This window comes from Telopea speciosissima, chromosome 6, assembly GCF_018873765.1.
Source record: "Telopea speciosissima isolate NSW1024214 ecotype Mountain lineage chromosome 6, Tspe_v1, whole genome shotgun sequence".
Lineage (NCBI taxonomy): Eukaryota > Viridiplantae > Streptophyta > Magnoliopsida > Proteales > Proteaceae > Telopea > Telopea speciosissima.
The window spans coordinates 24532918-24560204 of NC_057921.1; the positions used below are offsets into that span (position 1 = coordinate 24532918).

General features: G+C 38.9%; 2 protein-coding genes across 2 annotated transcripts in view; one reads left to right on the forward strand and one right to left on the reverse strand.

The window, feature by feature from the left end:
• The first annotated feature begins 3913 nt into the window (after positions 1–3913).
• LOC122665538 (uncharacterized mitochondrial protein AtMg00810-like) lies at positions 3914–4438 on the forward strand. The gene has a single exon (XM_043861693.1). The coding sequence runs from the start codon at positions 3914–3916 to the stop codon at positions 4436–4438; it is 525 nt and encodes a 174-aa protein (XP_043717628.1).
• A 2636-nt stretch (positions 4439–7074) lies between these two features.
• The window catches only part of LOC122666230 (33 kDa ribonucleoprotein, chloroplastic-like), a 29798-nt gene continuing 9585 nt past the window's right edge, over positions 7075–27287 (reverse strand). Inside the window, exon 4 of the mRNA XM_043862383.1 lies at positions 7075–7449. Coding sequence (XP_043718318.1) covers positions 7303–7449 — 147 coding nt within the window. The 3' untranslated portion in view covers positions 7075–7302. The remainder of the gene's footprint in view (positions 7450–27287) is intronic.

The following is a 27287-nucleotide window of genomic DNA, read 5'->3' on the forward strand; positions in this document are numbered from 1 at the left end:
TCCACTGGTCTTAGTCATATGGAATGGATTCAAATAAACCTCCTAAGGTCATTCTATATGTATGCATGCGTGTATGTATGTACATTACATCAATTTCTGACCTTAGAATAAATTAATAAATTAATACAAATTTAAGTCTTCAATACACTTCAAGTCTTGAGCTTCATTACTTCGCTTGAGTGTTTGTCTGTATGATGTGTTCTTCTTACTTCATAATTCTTTGATGTCTTGAAAGCTTGGACTATGGCTTCAATTGCTTTGATCATCAATCTCTTGAATTGAGTGCTCCCCCTCACTTGGTGTCATGCTCTTGTATAGGGATTCTATGCATCTCAAACAAAAATTAGTATAATTGATTTATTTGTTATCATCAAAACTTTGATATCATCACAATGGATGATGGAGTTTGTGTGTGAGGACTTTCCCTCAACATATCTACCTTTATGCAATTTAATGCTCATGTTCAAAATTTCTTTAAATGTAAGTAGAGAGTTTTTTAGTCAGATAGAGCAAGAGAGTACTTGTCATTTGACAAGTATTTCAAGCAGCATGGCATTGTGCACCAATACTGTTGCCCTCATACATCTGAGCAAAATGGAAGAGCTGAAAGGAAGCATCGCCATATAGTTGAAATGGGTCTCACTCTTATGGCACGGGCATCTGTTCCAATGACATTTTGGGCATTAGCATTTGATACAGCCATTTATTTAATAAACAGGCTGCCAACTCTAGTGTTAAAAGATAAATCTCCTTATCAGGTGTTAGTTCGGAAAGAGCCTGACTATCTGATGCTAAGAACATATGGCAATGCCTACTATCCTTGGTTGAGACCATACAATAGGCATAAGCTACAGTTTCGATCCACCCAGTGTATGTTCATTGGCTACAGCAATGCTCATAAAGGGTACAAGTCTTTGACCCATCAATGGGATGCACCTATATTTCACGCCATGTAGTCTTCGATGAGGCATGTTTTCCATGTGCTAGTCCACAATCATCAAAACCCAAACCAAATAGCTCACCCAATCACTCACCGTTAGTTGTCACCAATGACAACATTGTTGCCATAAACCAAACACCCATACAACCATTAAGTCAGCCTCAAATGCTTCCACTGCCTAAATCCACCATCAAGTTAGCCACTAAGCCCATCGTCAAATCCACCAATTAGTCCATCTTTAAATCCACCAATAAGTCCACCATCCGAACCTATATCACAATTGGCCCAATCACTTAGCATGCCACCAAATAACCCACTACCAGTTCAACATTCAATGATCACACGATCAAGATTAGGAGTAACCAAGCCGATTACCAAACTCAATCTCATGGCTACCTGTTTGAGTTAAAATAATACCGCAAGCGTACGGGTCAATCGTAGCTACGGGTCGAACACGAGGAGATATACGCCACCCTATTTTACTCACTTTAAAGTAATGCAAAGTGAACCAAATTAAAGTGTTAAATCAAACTAATTAAACTAATAAACTAACGGATCCTAACTCACAAGCATCTAACAAATTAAATTGGCATGAATTAAAATGGCGTCCTAACACATATCCATCTAACCTATCAAACTAACGCGGATTGGAAGGGATAAATTGCAGCCACACACCATAACCACATAAAAAAATTAAAAGAAGAAGGAGAATGAGATAGAAGAGAGGGAGAATGAGTTTAAGAGTTTAGAGAGTAAAAACCCGGATGTGCTTGACACGGACTGAAATTGCTTGCATGAATGTAATTGAAGAGCTTGAATACTTGAACAAACCTTGCATGGCTTCCTCTTCTAAATCTCCAAGTCTTGTCATCAACTTAGGAACTCAGACTAGAAAGCTTGAAACTAAACTAGAATTATTACAACCATATTGAAGACATAAAATTAAAGCATGAATCAAAAGCATTACAACCATGAAATTGAAAGCATGAAATCAAACTAAAACTTAAAAAGCCAAAAACTAGAAGAAGAGAAAAAGAAATTTCACTAAAAAACTGAACTAAAAACTGAATTAAAATTGAACTAAAATTGGACAAATTACAACCCAAATAATGGGATATTTATAGGGGAAGTAGAGAGAAGGGAGAAGAGGGGGGGAAGCTTCCAACGAACTTGGGAGCTCCTCTCCTTCTAAAAATCGTGGAGAGGAGAGAGAGTGGGAGCTGAAAACCCAAAATAAGAGAATATTCCCTTCTCCTTCCTCCTTTACAATGCTTGACTCCCAAGAAAAAAGAGAAAAAATAGAAAGATGGAGAGAAGAGAATCCTAGTTACATAAACCTTCTATTTCTAGAAAAGTAAATTTCTAATTCTAACTTGTGCTTCCTTTTCTTTGTAGATATCTTCTCCAAGCAATGAGATCATGGTATCTTTGACTTTTCAACCTTTCATGGATGAGAGAATATTTTTCAACAGAAATCTATCCCCGTAAAATTCCAAAAGTGCCCTTGAAAAGTTGGAGGAGAGAGAATAAGGGTGATGACTAGGATTCCACTCAATCAATTAATCAAATACCCATTAAGTTCTCTAGAAAAATCATGGAGGGTGTGTGTGCACCCTCTAAAAATCGTGGACAGCTATGGGCCTTCAAAAATCGTGGAACCCTGTGGCAGTGTGGGTTCCCCCCCATGTGGATAGCAATCCTTCTCTCTCTTCAAGAATGAAAAATTACCAAAACAATCATGTACTTGCAGTAGATCTCCACCATTGCATAGAAGTACCTTCTTTAATGTCAAAAATGTCCTTGGGCAGTGGCAAAATGACTATGGGCTTGCACTACACCTCCTTTCTAACCCATTTTCCTTTCTTGGGCTGAAAAGAGTAATCAACTGCATGGAGGCCTAAACGAATGCGTACTTGCGTTCCGTCACGTCCATCTTGCTCCAAATTTAGTCCTCTTTATAGCCATGGAAAGAAAATGGCAATTTTACTTGTAAATTGGGGCATGCAGCTCCTGATAGTCCAGAATAACCCAAAATAGCCCAAAACCTGAAAAAGCACAAGAAAACACCAAAGTAACTCTGTCCAATGTGGTAAAATGTATGCTTTATGTCCTAAGATTTCACACAGAAATGTGTTCATCACTACCCGCTACCCAATCCCAATGTCCCTTCTCACCCAAACCAAAACGGATGATGTGGAACCCACCTCATTCACTATGGCTAGCCAAAATCCAAGATGGAGAGAGGCCATGAGTGAAGAGTTCAATGCACTTTTAAAAAATGGGACGTGGCAACTTGTACCTCATCAACCTTCCATGAATTTGGTTGGAAACAAATGGGTATACAGGATCAAGTGTAACTCTGATGGATCAATATCACGCTACAAAGCAAGGCTAGTAGCAAAAGGATTTCATCAACGTAAAGGGATTGATTACTTTGATACATTTAGTCCCATTGTCAAGCCCAACACAATTAGAACTGTTCTGTCTATAGTAGTGTCACGTGGCTGGATAGTATGGCAATTGGATGTGCAAAATGCCTTCCTCAATGGTGCTCTTCAAGAAAATGTGTACATGACACAACCACAGGGATTTGTTGATTCCAATTATCCTACTCATGTTTGTCACTTGAGGCGTGTACGATACGGTCTAAAGCAAGCACCAAGGGCCTGGAACAACAGGCCAGGAACGTTTCTCCTATCAATTGAGTTTCGTTAATCAGCATCAGATTCGGCACTCTTTGTGCACAAAGAGAAGTTGGAGGTAATATATCTACTTGTCTATGTAGATGATATAATTGTCACTGGCACAAGCTTCGCACATGTGCAAGATCTCATCACCACTTTAGGCACAGAATTTGCCATTAAAGACCTTGGTGATTTAAATTTCTTTCTTGGGATTGAAGCAATTTGAAGCTCACAAGGGTTGCATTTATCTCAAACCAAATATGTTTTGGATCTACTTCGCAAGGCCAACATGGATGCAGCAAAGCCAATGCCTACACCAAGTTCAACAACTTCTCTTGATCGTGGTGAAGGAACCACTTTTGATGATCCCACTCTATATAGAAGTATAGTAGGAGCACTACAATACTTGACCTTGACCCGGCCAGATATAGCATTTTCTGTGAATAGGGTATGTCAATTCATGCACACACCAACGGTGGATTACTGGGCTGCAGTAAAGAGAATTCTATGCTACTTGAAGGATACAATTGAATTGGGGATTCAAATTCGACCGTCAAGATCGTTTCAGCTAATTGCCTACACAAATGCAGATTTGGTTGGTTGCCCCTACAATCGGCTGTCAATAAGTGGATATTGTATATATCTTGGTGAAAATTTAATATCTTGGAGTTCCAAGAAGCAACATATAGTTGCACGGTCATCAACAGAATCAGAGTACAAAGGTGTGGCTAATGCCGCGGCAGAATTGATATGGTTACATCAATTGTTGCATGATCTTGATATACCAATCCAAGCAGTACAAAGGTGTGGCTAATGCCGCGGCAGAATTGATATGGTTATGTCAATTGTTGCATGATCTTGATATACCAATCCAAGCACCATTGCTCTATTGTGATAATATTGGGGCCACCTACTTAGCTGCCAACCCATTGTTCTATGCACGTACCAAACATATAGAGATTGACTACCACTTTGTACATGAACAAGTAGCATCCAATCGTCTATGTGTAAGGTTTGTGCCAAGCAGTGATCAAATAGCTGATATACTTACCAAAGGGTTGCCTGGACCAAGATTCAAAGTACTCAAAGACAAGCTCAACGTGACCAAAAGACCGTTTCACTTGAGCGGGCGTATAACGGAATATTCAAATCTTCAAAATTTGAAATCCAAACAGAATGGATCATGAGACGTTGAAACCGTTCCATCAGATATGGATGGGGTTATCCCCACAAGATAGGAGAGTTTAAGCAAACTCAAACTCTATCACTTGTAACTGAATTATTGTAATGTTTTGTATACTTCTGATTATTATAAATTACAACCCCTAGATCGCAGATAACGATAAGGGGAAACAGTTCAATTCTCATCCAATTCAAATCTCAAGTTATAACGGTTGGTTTGCTATGTTCTGCTAAGTTGTTGAGAACCTACGAAGAAAGCAAGGAGAAGAAGAAAAGGAGATTTAGAGTGCATGTTGCTGAAATCCAAGAAATCAAGAAGATTTGAAACAGGATTTGAGCAAGGAGAAAGATTTGATGTTATATTGAAGAATATTGAAAGGGGATCTAAGAAAGGAAAGAGGGTTTTGAATATGATTGTGACAAGCAAGACCGGTGTTGTGCCGAGATCATTTGATCTTTGGCAAAGAGTCGTTTATGTTAATTATGTGAATCATGAGTTTAACACACTATCTTAAAGATGAATAAACAATGTGAATGTGAATATTTAAATGTTTCAACACATAAAATGTATACCGAGAATTGAAGATTAGCATGGTTATGTAAGTTTCAACACATAAAATGTATACCGAGAATTGAAGATTAGCATGGTTTTTGTAACAGATGATAGCCGATCAGATAAGGGCAAAGGAGTTACCAGGGCTAACAAGATCTAGGTGATTTGTTAATTGTATTTTGTCACATCTTGTGAAAATGTTTATGTTTGGTTGTAATCAGACAGAATGTGAATGTAATCTGAACTGTTAAAGTTTTTATTTAGATGTCATCAGATTTGTAGTACAGTGAATATGGTTATGAATAGATGAAGTAAATATTAATCCTTTTATATAAATTATTTTGAGACTTCCGTTGTATTTGTTTGATGAACTTTATACTTGGGTAATTTAACCCTTCTGTTTTCGTATAATGACACGACCCGGTCTATGTGGTCGATGTCGATAGATGGTACCCCTGTGTGATCCCTACCAGGTCTGGTGGTTTGGAGTAGCCAAAGTAGGGCCTGTTGCAGGTGGGCCTCTTGCAAAGGTCTGTTACGATGGGGCTAGTTCTATTGTGATGGTGGGTGGTTGCAGGCAGAACCAGCAAATAGGAAAGAACAAGAGATGTTAATCACAGATTGCAGAACGAGGTCGGGGAGGAACAGAGGATGGATCTGTTGTAGGAACCAGCAAAACAGGAAAGAGCATCAGATGTTAATTACAGATTGCAGGACAAGTCGGGAAGGAACCAAAGTATGAATCAGTTGCAAGAACCAGCAAACAGAGGGACGGTTGTGGGTAACAGAAAAACTCAAGGATCTCATTGCTGTGGAAGCAGTGAGGCTTTGATGCCATAAAATTTTGGTAAAAACCATATATTGTGTACTCACTAAGGGAATAAATACAGGTAGAATAAACCTATACAAGGTAACAAAGATATTACAAGAATTACTATAGGACAGGTTTAGAATTATTTGTTCTTCAATCTGAAAAATTAAAATTTGTTCTTCAATTTGGAAAGTTGTGACCAATAACTGGAGGGGTCTCACACATAATGGCCCAGAAGGAAAAGGGAGGTGAATGGTGGATAAAAGCAATTACAAGAACTCAAAAAATCTTAACTTAAAAGATCACCTTGATAGTTCTTTAATTGCCATATGTTTTCCCTTTAATAGTGTTTAGTGGCAAGTACACAGATAGCTTCCCATCATACTACTGGAGGAAACTATGAAGTTACATTCTGCATGCCATTACTACACTGAGGGTAAAAGAATATTTACTTTTAATAATATAAATAACTGACTAAATGAAACATCTAACATCTAACTGATGAATCAAAATCCAAATTACAGACATAAGTAAAAAAGAATAATTAAATGTAATGTCCAATAGTGTCGTTCAAACATACAAACTGATACATATATGCTTCCAAGATGATCATATGCTTCCACAGGGTCTTCGCCGGATTGTAAGGGAAGATAAAGCTGGTTACCAGTTTTCAGAATGTAATGTCTTTTATGGTTAGGTTTATTTATTCTTTTTTAGTGTGTGAGAGTATGCCAACTCCTTTGGGTTGGGGTAAGGCGAGTTATGTTCCCCTTTGTATTTAGATTTTTGTGCTTGTTTTTTTAATAAAATCGCAGGGGCCAGCCCAGGTCCCAGTTAATATTCAGGTTAAAAAAACTGATACATATATTTATGAGAAATCTAATGGGTTGGCTGAACTTACATCAAAATGTAAGGCGACAGCTATTAACTTGACTAGAGTAATTGTTAATCTACAGTACTCTCTGAAGAGGCCAGGCAGCAGAAAAAGAAAATGATAATGCACGAAATATAAAGAACATCTTCACTTCCCTGTGCTGAGTGCATGAGTTGAAAAACAGCCCTTTCTGTCACTTCCCCCACTCTTAACTGAAGAAAACCACAGGCCAAGACAACAAGGCCTGGGTCTTTCCATCTATGGCTTCTCTGGTTGCCCTTCGCTGACATTGTCAGTCTCTTCTGGTTGCCCTTCCTCCACATCACCCGTCTCTTCTGCCTCCCCACCAGATGCATCAGCATTCTTTTGACTAAATTTCAAACGAACAGGCCGGCCCATCAATTCCTGCACCAGAAAAAAGGTTCATGAAATCAGGGAAATTATATATTGTAGTGATGTAATATTGGATTGGTAAAAGGAATTTATTATGTCGAGGTCCTAATAACATGCCCAAAAGATCAGGACATATCCACGGAATTTCTATTATATGAAACTCATAAACCTTAAAAGGGAAAAGTTTACTTGGACAACCTTTTCCCTAGATTTATTTTACTTTGTTCAGTATTATGCATTAATTACCGAGTTCATCGGATCATTTCTCAAATACAGGCTGCAAAAATCCTCACCAAGTTTTCTGTTAAACACAGGGCAATCATAGAGGACCACCAAGTCAGCCTCATGATGGTCATTCATTGTCACCTATACACCCTGCCGTGCATTGCACTCTTCTTCTAGTAACACCATAAATTCAATAACTACTCAAATAAGGAGGAAAGCAAAGAGGAAAGGGCTTCTCTGTTACCACATACACACGCTGGAGGGGCATTAGTGTGATTCTAAAGGGAGATTCCATAAAATGTATGAAACTCTTGGGTAGTCACCTAAGCAGCACGTTAATCCCCAGCCTGCATGGACCAACACAGATACATCTGATAACTGTATAAATAGAAGTCTGGTATATTGCAGAAATTTGTGTTAGTACTTATTGAGCCATCTGGAAACAAAGAATTGAGTGGAACCAAGAACCTATCAAGTAGTCTGGTATATTGCAGAAATTTGTGTTAGTACTTATTGAGCCATCTGGAAACAAAGATCTTGGCATTTGAGTGGAACCAAGAACCTATCACGTAGTCTGGTATATTGCAGAAATTTGTGTTCGTACTTGTTGAGACATTTGGAAACAAAGATTGTGTGGAACCAAAAACCTGTCAAGTTTGATTATGGACAAATCATCTTGGTCATTTGAACTTGTGGAGGACATGACTCCATCAACAAGAACATATACTCCAATGAAATTCACAAATCCCTTCATGCTGCCTGCTATTCCACTGCATCCATTCTTGGATGAAATCTTATGAAACTTAAATGAAATCCAATGCACCAAAACCAACTTCAACAATCATAAGAGAATTCAGCTCTTGCTAAGAATAATCAACAACTTTTTATCATTTGCGCCACCAAAAGCACTCCTAAACATTTTCTACCAGGTATGCAAGTCAAAATCTTTGTAGCTCTTGATGCCCAGTTTCTGCAAAACCCCTAAAAGCATTCCCAACTTCCTCTTTCTAGATCAGTATAAACTAGGGTAGCAATTTGCCCATCCCATCTGAACCTGGCCCGGCTAATAAATGAGATGTTCTAGGATTTGGAAATTTACCAATGTTACAATATCAAGAACTACTTAATCAAATCAGAAGAAGAAGAAGAAGAAGCATGCAAATCCCAAGAGAGAAGGGGACCTGCAGTAGAACAGAATGTTGTCACGCAGGTCAGCCTCTTTAGTATTAATAAGTGAAAAATAATGACAAAAGGACAGGAATGCCCTTACACTAAACCGACATGACAAGAGACTGAAGAAAACATAAGTAAAACACCTAAAAGACCTATTTGCCCTTAGACTCAAACTCCAACACTCCCCCTCAAGCTGGAGCATATATATCACCCATGCTTAGCTTGTTACAACAAGATCGAAAATTAGGAGCAAATAAAGACTTGGTAAACACATCGGCAAGCTGATCAGACGAAGTGACAAACGGTGTCTCAATCAGTTTATCCAAGACGGCGCTACGTCTTTGTTTTATGGTTTCTTCTGCTTATTCCTTCCTTCTGCAGCACATGTTTTTGTTTTTGTACTGTTTCCACAAGGACGGTTCTACCGCTAACGAGGTGTGAAGTACTTTTCATTATTGTTTTACTTTCAGTTATTTTCATTTGTGGTTTCCACGGCCATATATTCTGTAGTGGTTTGATGCCCTGTTAACCTCAAGGCTAGAGTGCCAAAAGTGGTATTTGGACCATTGTCAACCTATACTATAGAATGGGTTTAGCCCCCAGGAAATCAACTTGTGATTTATCTGATTTTTAGAGTAATTATGACTCCATATCAAACCCCTTGTTATGCCGACAAAGAACATCCGTATGTGCATAGTATTCATGCTACTTCTAATACAACCCATAGCAGTACGTTAAATTTTCTTACAGATTTAAATATTTTAAACAATGAAAAAATCACAAAAAAATTAGATTATATTGAAAAACTGTTATTGAAGTCGGTTGACACACAACCAGACTATGATATTCCTCCAAGGGCAACGTTATTATGTATAAGCACTATTACTGAAGACCCTGACCCTGATGATGATTTTCTTTATTTAAAGGAAATTATGGATCATTGGAAGGATCGTTATAAAGAAAGTTTCAATCTCACTGAACAAACCCGAATTTTGGGGATGATGCAACAACTCTATGCTGACCACCAACAGAGTTTTGAAGCACATCAATTCATTTTATTTTCGGACGAAGATGAAGAAACCATCTATGCCGAATCCTCTTCTAAACCCTCTTCTGACTCTGACAACTCAAAATCAGAAACTGAACCTCCCAGTGTCCATGAGGAAGGAACCAGTTCCACCTCAAAACGAAAGGTCGATAGTCATGATCATCTCAACGATGATGAAGACTTCCATCCTCAAGATGGTGTTAGAACCTCCTTTGCTGAATCTGTTTTAACAACTGAAACAGAACCGGTAAACATTAACACCCGCAAGGATGACTTGCACAAATATGGGTTAGCAACTGGAGGCACTTACCTCGACTTGACCCATATACCTTTCAAAGACTATGATAAGGCCATTAATGAATGGGCACAAACCTTAGCCATTCTAATAGCCAATAATAAAACTACCTGGAAAGCCGAGATGTTCTTAGAATATCTTAGCGGATTCCTACAAGGTGACGTTTTACAATTCTTCAGAAAATATAACCAAACTGATGAAGGAAAAGCGACCAAAACAAACTTGTTAACCTTACAGACCAATTTTGAAAAAATATTGGTTGAATTTACAAAGATCATAAAAACAGAATTTTGTGGTTTTCATGCTCCTGATAAACTTGTCGAGGATGTTACTTTTAATTTAACAAAGATTAAATTAAACAACCTTGACGAATTCGAAGCCTTTTCAAAAAAATATATGAGCCTATATCAGTTGCTTGATTCGGCCAAGTCTGAGTACTGGCGCGATCAGTTTTTTCCAAAGTTACCCCCACCTTGGGATGAACTATGTTACACAACCTATCCTGAATTTATCAATACTACTAAAAGTAGCGATACATTGGGCAATCGGATAAACTTTGTTTTCCAACACATTTTGGACCACTGCCTTAAAGCAAGGGCAACCAAGGCCATCAAGCATAAGATCACACCTGGTCCTTGTAAAGATATGCTTAAAAATGAATTTGAATTTGGTATAAGCCAAATTATCATAAGAAAAATAAACAGAAAACCAAACGGTTTTCTAACAAAAGATTATATATGGAAACCCTTTACACCAAAGGATTTTTCATCCAACAAAAAAAGATAAAATGTTTACCAAAAAACGGTTTATTAATAAAAAGAAAACTCCTTACACAAGAGAGAACAAGTCCGAATGTACTTGCTACCTGTGTAATGAAAAATGGCATTTTGCAAATGAATGTCCAAATAAAAATAAAAATGCAAGAAAAATGATTAAATTTCTTGATGAAATTGATTACGAAGTTCTTCATTATTCTGAGGTTACTGACCCTGACGAACTTCTATATGAACTCGTTTCTGAGTCAGAAATTGATGATTCTGACACTGAAGATTTCGTGTTTATGACTAATGAATCTACTTCTTACCCAGCCATCGAAATTACAAAAATTTTGAAGGAAGAAACGGCTTCCGTCTCTCTTAACGATCTTGTTAGAGAAGATGTCTCTTTTGACTAAAATCTCTTTGACAAAACAAAGGAGATCACACATAGCAAGGTTTACAAGCTATCCAAGCTTAACCTCTGGAGTAATCGTTTCTTTGATCAGGCTAGTGGAAATACCACGGCCCAATCAACAGACGATACCAATCTTGAGATTAACCTATTTAACCCTGACCAAATCAAGCGGTTAATTAATGAACATTCTAAATTGAGATATATTCATATTGGTCTCATACAGGTTGAACTCACAGCCCTTTTCCGTCAAGGAATAGACACACCTATCATGGCGGTTGTTTTTGACAAAAGATTCCTCAAAGAGCCACTAAATGCTCTAATAGGTGGAATCGAATCAAATATGATTAATGATTCGGTTTGGTTTAAACTTAAACCAAATTTCTTCATCTCCATCCATGACCCGAATCTTTGTAATTCAGTGGTTTTAAAAATTAAGACAGGATGGACTAGCATGAAAGCTGATTGCCACAATCTTGCTGTGAGCTGGAAATGCTTACATGAGTTGACAAACGTCACCTCCACCAAACTTCTGCCCCCTCCCAATAAAAAATTCGTGGAACTTTTTGAGCCTCGACCGTTTGAATCAGAAATTCAACCACGAGTGCTTGATTGGAGAGATATTAAATTACCAAAAGAATGGTTAATCAATGATATCCTTGATACTCCAAAGAATCTTAAGTTAGAACAAAATCCAACCTTTGAACTACAATCCTCGGGAAACAACCTCTACATAAAACGTAGAAATTCTGTTTCTGGCCCAGCCACCTCTTCTCTTTCCGGTACTGCTTCCTCTTCTTTTTACAAAGGAAAGCAAGCTTTACCTTCACCACCTCTTTATTATCTTCCAGCAAAGTTATACAAAAGTAATCAACAACAGGATGAGACTGAAGAACTTGGTGTAGTAACCATTTTCAACCATTACATCACAGAAGGATCGGATATGATTTTTTCGACTAATCAAAGTCCAAAAAATTATACTTATGTTAAAGGACACTTTATTTTTCCTGGATTTAAATCCTATACCCTTGATGTCCTTATGGATACCAGAGCTACAGGTTGTATATGCAAACGCAATGCTATACCTGAACATTTCTGGACAAAAATGGACAAACCAGTTTTTGTCAGTGGAGTCTCTGGACCTTCTATCATTTTAGAGTACAAAACTCTAAATGTCCCAATTACCCTGGGCAGTAAAGAATTCATAATACCAAAAATCACATGTTTTCCTTCAATGCATGGTGACTTCATAGTAGGTACCAATTTTCTTTTTAATTATATGCTTATCACCATCATAGTTCAAAATCTCACGAAATCTCGATCTGGAAATTTCGGATATTTCAACCTCCTCGAAACAAAATGCCACCTCGAATAAAAAAAATACAAAAATTCGATCGAAATTCTCGAAATTTTGAGATATCTCGAGATTTTTTCAAAATTTCGCTAGATTTCGAGTTTCTCGAGAAATTGCTTTATATAAATGAACATGTTTCGTCAGTCTCGGTCAAAATTTTGACCGAGACTGAGAAACAGCTCTGGTTTTGCACTTTTGCTTGGTTTTTTAAGGTGATTGACATATTGTGATTTGGAATGTTTGATATCATCTTCTTAAATCTTAACTCTTAAGTTGTTATTTGTTAACTTGTTATTGACTTGATGTCTTATGCACTTAATATTATGATTTATGACTTAACTTATGAGTCATTATGTTTCCAACTTAGTTCCAAGTCAATTTACTTGTTTAATGTACAATGTGTATGTGTAAATGTGTAATTAACTAAGTTATACATTAGGGTTCGACCGTACGTTGTCAATCATTGGTGCACATCCAAAACACCATTTTGGGTGACTATTTTTGCAATTTGAACATTTAAATGTTTATATAGCCTAAAATAGGGTTTCCATGAAGTTTCAGGCCTTAACTTGGCCTAAAACCCACCGAAATGACCTATCGAAACATACCAGAAAAATACAATATTTCGACCGAAATACCGAAACGAAACGAGTTCTCGAACTATGATCACCATCTTACCTCGTGTCCTTCAGATACAACATCCTACAGGCACTGTAGATTTAAAATTACTCTCATCCCATTCTTACGTTTGTGATAAGGGATTTACACAGGTACCTATCACAATTACCATAATAGAACCAACCCATTGGCTCTATGATCAGCTCAAAACCAATTTTAGTGACAATCCTTTGTTACTTTGGGATAAAAGCCCCAGGTTTTGCTTTATAAAATTGGATCATCCACAAAATTATCTGTGTAAAACCAATTCTTTATTTTAAGCCGGATATTGAGGAATTTGACAAACAGATTCCCGAACTGCTTAATTTAGGATTAATTGAACCTTCAACTAGTCCTCACACTTGCCCGGCATTTATGGTACGCAACCATGCCGAAATTAAGCGTGGAAAGGCTCGACTGGTTATTAACTACAAAAGATTAAACCAGAATATTATCTTTGATGGATACTTCATTCCACGCAAAGATGTCTTGATCCATAGAGCTAAAGAAGCCACTATTTACAGTAAGTTTGATTGTAATTCAGGTTTTTGGCAACTTAAGTTAACAGCATAATCTAAACCGCTAACTGCTTTTAGTGTTCCTTTTAATAAACACTATCAGTGGACCATTATGCCTTTTGGATTATGCACTACTCCACAGATCTTTCAGAGATGGATAGATTCCATTTTTGGTGATCTTCCTTTCTGTGTTGCATACATTGATGACATTCTCGTCTTTTCTAAATCATGGGAAGAACATCAGACACATCTTAAGGTAATTGCTGACTTATTCCAACAACATGGAATAATACTGTCACCCAACAAAATCAAATTGGAACAAACCAAAATCGAATTTCTCGGTTTAACCCTATCTGATCAAGGACTCCAACTCCAAGATCATATTTTAGTCAAAATTAAAGATTTTTCTACCAAACTTATTAATAAAAAAACATTTACAACAATTCCTAGGAATTCTTAATTATGGTCAAACATATATAAAAGATCTTTCTACTAAAGAAAAGAGACTTTTATTAAAATTAAAAAAGGATGTTGAATTTTCTTAGACGGCCGAAGATTCTAAACTTGTTCAATCCATCAAGGATGAGATAAAACAATCTCACCCTTTTGTTTACTTTCCCCTTGCTGGCGATCTGCTAATTTTAGAAACAGATGCTAGCAACGAACATTGGGGCTGCGTCTTAAAGGCATGCCCGCTCAAAAATCCTGCCGATGAGCAAATCTGTGGATATAATTCTGGTAAATTTACTCCTGCTCAAATTAATTATCTAATTTATGAAAAAGAAATTCTTGCAATCGTAAATGCTTTGCAACGATTCAAAATTTACCTTATTCCTGAAAATTTTCTTATTCGCACTGACAACCAGGCTGTAAGAGATTTTCTTAAATCTAAAAAACGGGAAGAAAATTCTCGACGGATTAATTGGTACAACACCATTAATCAATATACCTTTGAAATTGTTCATATTAAAGGCACTGACAATTTTTTGGCTGATTATCTTAGTAGAGATGAATCCTCGCCCCCCAAACAAAGGAAAAGCACCTCTTTGGAATAAGCCGAAGAAATCCTCAAAAGGAAAACTTCCCTTTATTCCTCGATCTGGCGGAATTCTCATCCGAGAACCCCAGTCAGCAGCAGCATCTCCTACCCCAAGGAATGCTTTAGGATCATATTGTCCTACCCAAAGGACTGATTATGTACGAATTCCTGCCACCCAAGCATAATTCACTCCATCCGATTTTCAACCTTTTAGTCCATTTTTCTACTCAGGAAATAGTAATGAATAGGACAGTCAAGACGCTTATTTTTTGTGGAATATGACCCCAGTCAGCTATTCACAAGCAGTACAACAACTGCCAGCTATGACTACTATTCCACCTTTTTCTCAGTCTGTTACCCAAACGACTGATTTCCACGGACATGATGGTGTACCTACAAAATGGTATGAACTAATCAACAAATTATGGAAAGCACATCTGTCCGATCAAAAGAAACCCTTTTGGACAACACTAACACAGTTTTCCAAATCTCTAGGCGCTTTCTACAAAAATCACCTAGAATTTCAATCTATTATTCTTAACTCACTCAAACAAATTGATTGGGATGATACTGTTTCTCCTGAGAAAGTACACACCTTTCTAAAAATTTTTGATTTCGTAGATAATGATCAAAAGGACCCCCTTTTTCACAAAATTAGAAAAATATGTTTATATGAAAAAGCACGGGATACCCTTCCCCAAGAAATCTTCCTATTGATACGTCAATGTGATGAGGAACAATATTTTGTCTACAAAAATTTTATGCACGAATATAATAAAAGCATATTTCGTACACATAATCAACAGCATAGACTTATCTTCTACCCCGGACATGAACCCTGGAGTATTGCTACTGTTGAATGGGGACTTGTCGGACAATTAGTATTCCAAAGTGACTGTACTCAGGTCCTTGATCAGCTACCCATGATGATCCGCACCATGGTGGCACACGCCACTACCAATTGGCGATTCTCTGGAGGACTAGAGTTCACCATTACCAGTACATTGGGATGGAGACAACGCGAACATTTCTTCCAGCCGTATCAAATCTGGCACATTCGACCAGCCTCCTGTTACTCATTTCAGGAACCTTCGGTTATTTCTGATGATGATGAAGCCGCTACCATTGCGAATCTCTTCATCCATGCAAACCAACACTATAAGCAGTCTTTAATGGCTCTACACAAAGAGGCCCTTAATATTACTCTTCAGTATGGTCTACCTGCTTTTCGGAACATTGTGGCTGACGGAAGACGTATTTTTGTCACCCAATTTCCTATGGATTACGAAATCCCTGAAGAAATTGCTAATACTACTCAAGAATTAGTCTTAAACCTTCAGCGACTTACTCTATTAGACATTTAGACGTTCCGGTTGATCTTATATAGATGGCTGCCTAGGTGTCACAAAACATCTTCATGGGAGTTGGGACTGAAAACCCCATCTCAAGTAGGAAAGACCTAACCCACATTAATTCAGCAGTAGTATGGGCCATAGCTCTGTATTCTGCTTCAGCATTGGATCTGGCAACAGTGATCTGTTTCTTGCTTCGCCATGTAACCAGATTTCCTCCAACACAAGTACAATACCCTGTGGTAGACCGACGATCACTAGCCGATCCTGCCCTATCCACATCAGAGTAGGCAACAAGCTCCATATGTCTATTTGGACGATAAATAAGTCCCTTCTCAGGAGAATCCTTCAAATACCGAAGGATCCGAATAGTAGCCTCCCAATGAGACTTACAAGGGGATTGCATGAACTGGCTGAGAACCCCAATAGCATAAGATATATCTGGTCTAGTGACAGTCAAATACAATAGCTTTCCAACTAAACTTCTGTAGGAATGAACATCCTTGAGACACTCACCATCATCAGTGCCAAACTTTTGATTGGAATCCATAAGAATATCTACTGGTTTTGCAGCAAGCATACCAGTTTCGGTCAAAAGATCTAATACATACTTCCTTTGGCACATGCAAATTTCCTTTTTGCTTCTAATGACCTTAATCCCAAGAAAGTAGTGAAGCTGGCCCAAGTCTTTACTCTGAAAATGTTGTTGTAAGTATTTTTTCACCTCCTTGATCCCACTCTCATCATTTGACAGAATAATGTCATCTACATAGACGACAAGAACAACCAATTTCTCTCCTTGCCGACGACCAAACACAAAATGATCTGAGAAGCATTGAGAAAAACTATAACCAATCACAATGGAGCTAAACTTCTCAAACCATGCTCGAGGAGACTGTTTCAGCCCATAAATGGCCTTATAAAGCCTGCATACACGTCCACCATTCTCCCCTGAGCAACATACCTGGGAGGTTGCTCCATATAGACCTCCTCAAGTAAATCTCCATAATGAAAAGCATTTTTAATGTCCAACTGGTATAGGACCAATCAAAATTGACAGCCGTAGAGATAATGAGACGAATCATGTTCAATCGGACCACATGAGAGAAAGTCTCGAAATAATCAACCCCATAAGTCTGGGTGTATCCCTTAGCAACCAAACAAGCTTGAAGCCGCTCAACAGAGCCATCAGAATGATACTTAATAGTATACACCCACCAACACTTTACCAAGTCCTTGCCAGGAGGTAAATCCACCAAGTCTCATTTATGTCGAGTCAATAAGGCGTCCATTTCCACATCCATGGCTTTCTTCTAAGCAGGGATAGATAGAGCTTCAATATGGGTGCGAGGAATGATATAGGTAGACAGAGTAGCAAGAATATGATGGCACAATGGAAGGTGAGACAAAGAAACAAACTTATCAATAGGATAGCAAAGTAAGGATTTTTTAGTGCAGGAACACTCAACTTTCCGAGTGGCAATAGGTAAATCATCAGGATCCGGATCAGCTGGTAAGTCAGGGAGAGCAGGTAAGCTAGGATCTCCACCTGAGAGTGATGACGATGTAGGAAGTGATGCTGGTGGATCAGGATTATCTGTATGGAGCTGCTTAATATTCCTCCTACGCCGATACACCTATAGTAGAGAAGTAGAAATAGGGACAACAGCCCGAATAGGAGGAGGGTCAGACAAAGGTAGAGGGTCATCTAACGAAGTGGTCTGACCAGAAAAATAAGATGTTCCTTCAAAGAAGGTGACATCAGCACTAACAAATTGCCTACGAGTCAGAGGATCATAACACCTATATCCTTTCTGGGTCCGAGAAGAACCCAGGAAAAGGCATTTGGTTGACCTAGGATCCAACTTATCCTTTGATTGAAGATTATGCACAAAGCAGACACCCAAAAACCTGAGAAGTCAAGTTAAAAATTGGCAAGTAAGGAAATAAAATAGAAAAAAAAGGGGATTTATCTGCAAGCACAAATGAAGGCATTCGGTTAATAAAAAAACAAGCAGTAAGGACTGCATCACACCAAAAATTTTTGGGCACCTGCATATGCAGCATGAGGGCCAGGGTAACCTCAAGTAAATGCCTATTCTTCCGTTCCGCTACCCCATTTTGTTGAGGAGTATAGGAAAAACTGGTTTGGTGAATCATGCCACTAGCAATACAAAAAGAAGATATATCATTCTGAACAAATTCCAAAGCATTATCAGACCAAAAAACTTTAATAGAAGCATTAAATTGGGTCTTTATTTTATTGCAAAAACTTTGAAATACATGTAAAAATTCTGACCGATCCTTTAAGAGGTATAGCCAAGTGGTTCTGGAATGGTCGTCTACAAAAGTGACAAAGTACCGAAAACCATGTCTACTACTTGCACGACATGGACCCCACACATCTAAATACACTAAGGAAAATAAAGACGTACTACGGGGCATGGAACGAGCTAGATAAATAGCACAATGGTGCTTACCCAACTCGCAACCCTCACACTCTAACCTATCTAAAGATTTAAACTACAGAAATAAAATCTTCAATTTGGATAAAGATAAATGTCCTAGCCGACAATCCCATTGAAAAAGGGATTCTCCACCACTAGTAGTAGTTGCAGCTGAAGCAGACGGAGCAGTGCCATACAGATAATATAACCTATCTTTCTCACACCCTCCACCAATCTTCTTCCTCGTGTGAAGATCCTGAATAATACAGTGAGGGAAAGAATGTTACAGAGCAATTCAAATTTTCTGTAATTTGACTAACAGAGAGAAGGCTTAATGGGAATTGAAGAACATGTAATACGGAAGAGAGAGAAAGGTTAGAACTAAGACAAACCGTGCCATATCCAGCAACAGGTGTGGAGGAACCATTAGCCAACATATCAGGAGGGGTATGAGAAGTAGATGAAATAGAACTAAAAATGAATGACTTACCAGTCATGTGAGCAGAAGCACCATAATCAATGATCCAGGGTGTAGAGGTAGTGGAAAGGAAAGCAGGTGTACCTGCATGAGCCAAAGTAGCAACGGAAGTAGATGCCCCAGTAGTGGAAGATGATGACTCGAGACTCTTTATACGGCGCATCAGTTGATGAACCTCATCACGAAGGTTGGAAGATGAATCTCCCATGGCTGGACCAGATTTGGTGAATCAAAACCATCTTCAGGAGCTACATGATTGGCCAAGTTTTGAGCCCATTTTGGTTTTCCATGCTTGGACCAGCATGTCTCAATAGTATGATTTGTCTTCCCACAGTAACAACACAGCCGGGTAGTAGTAAAAGCGACGTCCACCTGAACCGCAACCACCAAAGCCACATCCTCCCCATGAGCCACGGCCTCTGGTAGTAGTAAAAGCAAAATTTTCCTTGGGGTTGGTGTCAGGCTTGGAGCTAGGAGAAACAATACGCTGCAGCCTAGAATAGGTATCATTCAAGGTAGGCACCGATTCACCAGCAAGTAGGTGCCCTTTGACACTCTTCAGACTAGGATTCAAACCAGCCAGAAATTTGGAGACAAAAAATTCGTTTCTTTGAGCCTTCAACTTCTCAATATCAGTAGTGAGTAGCTGAAACATATTTAATTCTTCAACCATACCCTTAAAGGCACTGTAATACTCTTGGAGAGATTTATCTGATTGTTGAAACTGGAACTTCTCATAGAGGTCAAAAATACGTGTCATACTCTTCTCTTGAGATTATGTCTCCTTTAGGTCATCCCACACTCCCTTTGCAGTGGTGTGGAACATAACATTGGCAGCAATATCCGGCTCTATGCTGTTCCATAACCAAATTACAATAATAACATTCTCCTTAATCCAGGTACTGTAATCCTTAGAATCAGGTTCTGGAGGAGGAGAGGTAATGTAACTAAACTTGTCCTTGGCTATAATGCAAACACGGACAGCTTGTGCTTAAAGCAAGAAATTGGAATTCCCCTTCAATTTTATAGAGGTGATTTGAGCATTGACATTGTCATGGGGGGTCTTCGTTTCAGCGATATTAGAGCACACAGTTCAAGAATCGACAAGATAAACAAGCAAAAAACCAAAGGCAACAATCGATTCTGCAGATAGAGGATAGAATAGCAGCAAAAGCACCAGCCTTCAAAAAAAAAAATCTGCAGTAGAGAAGTAAGAGGTAACCAACCAGCAGCAATCCACAACCAAAGAAGCCAGCCAAAATAAATCGATGTCAGGGTTTCTGGGAAGAACTTCGACTTCAGGAAAAAGATATAAGGGCCTTCAAATATGCAGCAAAAACACCAAGCTATTGTAGCAATCGATCACCAAAGGAATGCAAAAACCATATGATTCCAGAACTCAGTCACAGAACTTCAAAAAAAAACTTCCTAGATGAGATCGATAGTTGTCAGGGTATTCTCTTGAGATCGATGGTTGCAGCCTTGATTGTGGTTGATGTAGACATCCAATCAGCACTTAGTAGTAGATAAGTAGTAATAAAAACACTCCATTAATTGATGATAGGAGTGAATTTAAATCATAGTAAAGCCAGCTATGGGTGGCTGCACACCACAAGGAGAAATCGAGAGGAGGAGATCAGAAGAGAATCAATGGAACACTCCAATCTGATTAAGAATTTTTCGGATAGCATGTTACAATATCAAGAACTACTTAATCAGATCATCAGAAGGAGCAGAAAGAAAAGAAGAAGAAGCATGCAAATCCCAAGAGAGAAGGGGACCTGCGGTAGAACAGAATGTTGTCACGCAGGTCAGCCTCTTTAGTATTAATAAGTGAAAAATAATGACAAAAGGACAGGAATGCCCTTACACTAAAATGACATGACAAGAGACTGATGAAAACATAAGTAAAACACCTAAAAGACCTATTTGCCCCTAGACTCAAACTCCAACAACCAAGACGTAGTCAACCGGTTGTGATGCAGTATCAAGCCTAAAGAAGATCCCTCATGCTGTTTTGGTCCACATCAGAACTAACCAACCCACAGGGCCAAGAACCAGTCTCAATTAAGCCCATCCGTGGGTTAAGTTGGCGAGGGTTAGTCCCTGGGATATTATTGCTGGTGGGGGAGCATGAAGTCGACTCCAAAGAGCCACCAGACCTGAGTTCAATTCTCTTAAAGTGTCTTTTAATATTCCAACGTGTCTTTTCATTTTTCTAGGCTTAGTTAACGAGTTGATTTGTTTTTCTAGGTGCTTTATTAGACTTTTCAGTTTTCAAGTTGCGTCTTTTAAGTTTCTATGTACAGTCCAAAAGTTTGTGTTAAGTAATTAATTTACTTGATATTAGTTTCTAGGTAATTTAATACTTCATTGGAGTTAGCTTCTAGGTGATTAATGCTGGAGTCCAAGAGTCATTTTTATTTTCTTTATATATTCATGTAATCTAACAATGAAAGAAAGAATTGAAGAATGAATTGAATATTGGATTTCATTGGAAATCAGCAGGTGTGTTTGATCACCTTCTATCTCTTCCCTCTCCTCAATGTCATAGCTTCTTCCTCTTATCTTCTTTAACTTTCTACCTACAGCCGCCTTCTTCTCTTGGACCCACACCATCATCCATAAAAACTGCAACTTCATCTGATCTTTCATCTTCTCTATCACTTACGGTTACCTTTTCCCCCTCTTTAATTCTATTTTTCAACCCTCTTATTTCAGATCTGATATTCCATCTACGTCAGGTTGATGCAGAGGCCTTCGGGTAATCTGCGACCAGACCCAGAGGCGGTCAAACGGATTGAGTCCGGTTACCCACTATGAGCTACCGTGTAAAACAGAAACTTTGGGGGTTGCATTCGGATGGAAGCGGCCAACTGGATGATTCGACCGGATGCTTCGTCCGGCAAAAGCATCATTCTGTGATTGCGTTTGGATGGAGGCAGTTGACCGGTATTTGGACCGGATGACCAAAATTTTAGATGTTTTTAACTTGAACGGTAGAGCTTTTCCAAATAAGAAATGATCATCCATGGAACCCTATTGATTGTGGCATATCCCTATGTAGGAACTCTTGTTGATCAAGTGTTATTGGAAGTTGTATATTATCAAGAAATAGAGGTGAGTGGAACTTACCTAACTGACAATTAATGTACTATGTAGCAGTATGTTTATGAATTTAATGTAATGTACTCTACCATTGATACGTTTTTGTGAACATCTTGTATGAGCAATGGTTATGCTCATGTGTTGTGTGGTATATGCTGGCAATGAGCTTTGAGCTTTATACAAGATGAATTATGATTGAAAGCTTTAGTGCTTTGTATATGAATGAATGGAATAGTAGATATAATGACATGTAATTTGTTACTTGTATATGTTGCAAACCAGAATCTGACTAATCAAACCAAAAGTAGAAGAAGAAGAAGAGAAGAGAGGAAGAGATGCCGCAAGAAAGGAGAAGAGAGGAAGAGATGCCACAAGAAAGGGGAAGAGCAGCCTTCGAGAGAATAGAATAGTTCTCTAGAAGCCTTCTATTTTATAAAAAGGAGTGACTCAAATAAGGTAAGTTGGTTAGGAGTTTATGAAATTACTCCTAACCCCTTACTAGTTACAGAATTACATATTAGGACTAAAGAAATAAAAAATAACAGAAAACCCCACAAAACCAGAACTAAAGTACTAAAGTACCCCTAGTTTACCCCTAGTTTCCAACACTCTCCCTCAAGCTGGAGCATATAGGTCACCCATGCTCAGCTTGTTACAACAGGTGCGAATACTAGGAGCAAACAGAGACTTAGTAAACATATCTGCAAGTTGATTTGAAGACGAAACAAAAGAGTCTCAACAAGCTTCTTCAAAACAGCATCTCTAACAAAGTGACAATCCACATCACCAGAAATAATAATATCGTCGACATAGACAACCAAGACTACCACCTTGCCCCCTTGGCGACGAACAAAGACCGAGTGGTCGGAATAATACTGTGAGAAGACACAAGATACCATTGTAGCAATGAACTTCTCAAACCATGCTCTGGGCGACTATTTGAGACCATAGATAGCCTTTCGTAACTTACAAACCCATGTACGGTTCTCCCCCTGAGCAACATACCCAGGAGGTTGCTCCATATAGACTTCCTCATGCAGATCACCATATAAAAAGGCATTTTTAATGTCAAGCTGATACAGCAGCCAATCAAAATTCACTGCTAGGGAAATAAGTAATCGTACAAAGTTCAGCCGGGGAACAGGAGAGAAGGTCTCAAAGTAGTCCACCCCATAAGTCTGAGTGTATCCCTTGGCAACCAGGTGGGCTTTGAGCCGCTCAACAAAACCATTTGGAAGATACTTAATAGTGTAAATCCAGCGACACTTAACAAGGTCTTTACCAAGTGGCAAAAAAACAAGACTCCAAGTGTTACGGGTCAAGAGAGCATCCATTTCAACATCCATGGCAGCCAGAAATTTTGTACGATTACTTATTTCAATATCCATGTGCCTAAAAATCTGTTGAGGCCCTTCGTCTTCCTAGTACAACAGTTGTAGATAAGGACAAGGCAAAACTATAAACAGAGGGAGGTAAATGGGACAAGGAAACAAACTTGTCAATAGAATACACGACATTAGACTTTCGAGTACAGGAGCGTGTACCTTTACGCAAAGCAACTGGTAAGTTAGTAGGCGAGGAGGGAGTCAAATCGTCACCAGAGGATGAGGCCAGTGGAGGAGGTGAAACCACCGGTACAGTAGGAAGCTCACTTGGGGCCGCAGACTTGTCAAGTCACTGATACACCTGTAAGGGGGTGAAAAAGGAACTAAGACAGGAACAGGAGGCGGCACAACAATCTGCAGGTCACTCGCAGAGGATTGCGACGACGGAGAAAAGTAAGGACTACCCTAAAAAAAAGGTAACATCAGTACTCACAAAATACTTGTGAGTGATAGGATCATAACACTTGTACCCTTTCTGGGTACAAGAATAACCTAAGAAGACATACTTGGTAGACCTAGGGGCAAACTAGTCACTAGAGCCATGTAAGTTATGAACAAAGCAAACATACCCAAAAACACGTGGCAGCAAAGAAAAAATAGGGGTTCCCAAAAAAAAATAATAGAAAAGGGAGATTTATTCCCAAGAATGGGAGAAGGCATGCGGTTAATCAAATAACAAGCAGTCAACACGCCTTCACAACAAAAGTGCTTCGGAATATGCATATGAAACAATACATCGCGAGCTACCTCAAGAAGGTGCCTATTTTTGCGTTTGGCCACCCCGTTTTGTTATGGGGTATAGGAACAACTAGTTTGATGAATCATGCCACGGTAAACACAAAAAGCAAAAATATCATTTTGGACATATTCTAATGCATTTTTAGAACGAAATACCTTAATAGAAGCACCAAACTGAGTTTTTATTTCATTATAAAATTCTTTGAATACAGATAAGAACTCGGAACGATCCTTTAAAAGATACAGCCAGGTAAGACGGGAATGATCATCCACAAAGGAGACAAATACATAAACCCCCGATTATTTTTGACACGACATGAACTCCAAATGTCCGAATGGACTAAAGCAAATAAGGACGAACTATGAGTCATAAAAAGAGAAGGAAAAGACACACGGTGGTGTTTTCCTAACTCGCAGGCTTCACACTCTAACCTAGACACAGACTAAAAAGACGGAAATAACAATTTTAACCTAGCTAAAGACAAATGACCGAACTGACAATGCCACTGGAAAGGAGTCACCCCACCAACAGATGCAGCAGCAGAAGTAGCGGTACCACTGTTGAGATAGTACAGTCCATCCTTTTCATGCCCTCCACTAATCGTCTTCCTCATGTGAAGATCCTAAAAAACACAATGAGTGGGAAAGAAAGTTACAGAACAATGTAAGGCCTTAGTAAGTTGACTAACAAAGAGAAGACTTAATGGAAATTGGGAACATGCAATACAGAGGAAAGACTAATGGAAGAGGTTGGAGTGACTATACCAGAACCAGTAACAAGGGCAGCAGACCCATTAGCCAATATAACAGATGAATGATATGAGGTATTGGAAAAAGAAGTAAATAAGGTAGACTCACCAGTCATGAGAAGAAGCCCCAGAGTCAATAATCCAGGGAGAAGAAGGCAGATGTACCTGCATTAGCTAAAGTAGCAGATGAAGAGGAAGGTCTGGAGGATGTGCCAATGGATGCCTCGAGACTTTGTAACTGCCGTAATATTTGAGAGAGATCATCACGGTTAGTAGAGGTAGATGAGCTACCACCAATAGTCTGACCAGGTCGAGAATCACCAGTAGGTACACAATCAGTACCCCCATCAGATACTGCCTAATTGGCTGATTAGGCCCAATCTGGCTTACTATGCTTGTTCCAACAATAATCAACCGTATGACCAGATTTACCACAATATGTACATTTCCTATTGGAGAGTTGGAAAAGACCAACACCTCATAATTAAGGGGTCATGAGTTCAAATCTCCTTGGGGCCTTAAAAATCTACCCAAAAAAAAAGTACATCTCCTATTGGAGCGATCACCAGATTGACTTTCTGTACCACGACCACCACCATCACAACCTCCCCTTGTACCACGGCCACGGGTAGCAATAAAAGCAAAATTATCCTTGGGAGAGGAGTCAACCTTAGTAGGAGCAGCAATGCGATGAAGTGTGGGCATTATTTCACCAGCAAGTAAGTGACCCTTCATAGCCTTCAAATCAGAATTCAACCCAGCCAGAAACTTGGATACAAAGAACTCGTTACGCTGAGATTTCAGCTTCTCAGTATCGGTGGTGAAAGACTGAAAAACATTCTACTCCTCTACCAACCCCTTAAAGGAACTGTAGTACTCTTGAAGTGATTTAGTAGACTATTAAACAATTTTTCATATATATCATAGACAAGGTTCATATTTTTCTCTTGAGAATAAGTGTCCTTTAAATCGTCCCAAACACCTTTGGCCGTTGTATGGAACATAACAATGGCTGCTATATTAGGTTCCATGTTGTTCCATAACCAGATGAGAGTGATGGCATTCTCCTTTTGCCACTCACTGTATCCACTATCACTAGAGGCAGGTGGATCAGATGTAATGTATTTTAGTTCGTCTTTGGTCATGATATACACACGCACAGCTTGTGCCCATAACAGGTAATTTGAACTACCCTTGAGTTTGATGGACGTAATGGTCACATTCAAAATTGTCAGTGGGAGATGGGGCAGTAGAAGTAGAGGAGACAAGACTTATTTTCACCCATACTGCGTACACAATAGCAGCACTATCAAATAAAGAACCAAGGATAGCAGGAACTATGAACCAGCAACCAAAAACAAGACAAAAACCAGCACACTCGATTAGGCTTTTTGTAAAAAAAATTGTACGAAGAGAAGATAACACCTGGAGGAAGGTTGGAAGCAGTAATCCTAGACAAAATAAGCTCCAGCAGCAGTATAATATCCTTCCAGGAGCACACCCTCAACAGCAGCCATCGATTTCCTTCAGCAACAGAATCTGATAGCCAGGAACTCAGAAAATCTGAGTGAAATCGACTTCTTCAAAAGGAGAGAAAAAGAAGAAGAATAACAGTCTGATTTATCAGGCCTTCAACCAGGAAAAAGGAATGTAATCCAATCAGTCAATCTGATTAAGTCTTCACACAACCAAGGCTGCAAGCAGGTCCACAGTCTTCATCAATTTCTGGAAAAACGGAGCACACCAGAGTTTCGATCTTCACAAAAAAAAAAAATTTGATCTCCCAGGGATATCTTCACACCTGCAAGCAACCTTCAACCCCTATCAATAACAGCACTCCTATTCATGAAAGAAGGAGTCCCTAATCCATAAACACCAGAAGCAGCAACCGATGGCTGCACACCACATAAATCTGGAAACCGAAAGTTGTATTCAGCAGAAAAGAATTGAAGAAAAACCTTGGTTTGATCAGTACAGCTCTGATACCATGTTGCAAACCAGAATCTGACTGATAAAACCAAAAGTAGAAGAAGAAGAGAAGAGAGGAAGAGATGCTGCAAGAAAGGGGAAGAGCAGCCTGCTAGAGAATAGAATAGTTCTCTCGCAGGCAGCCT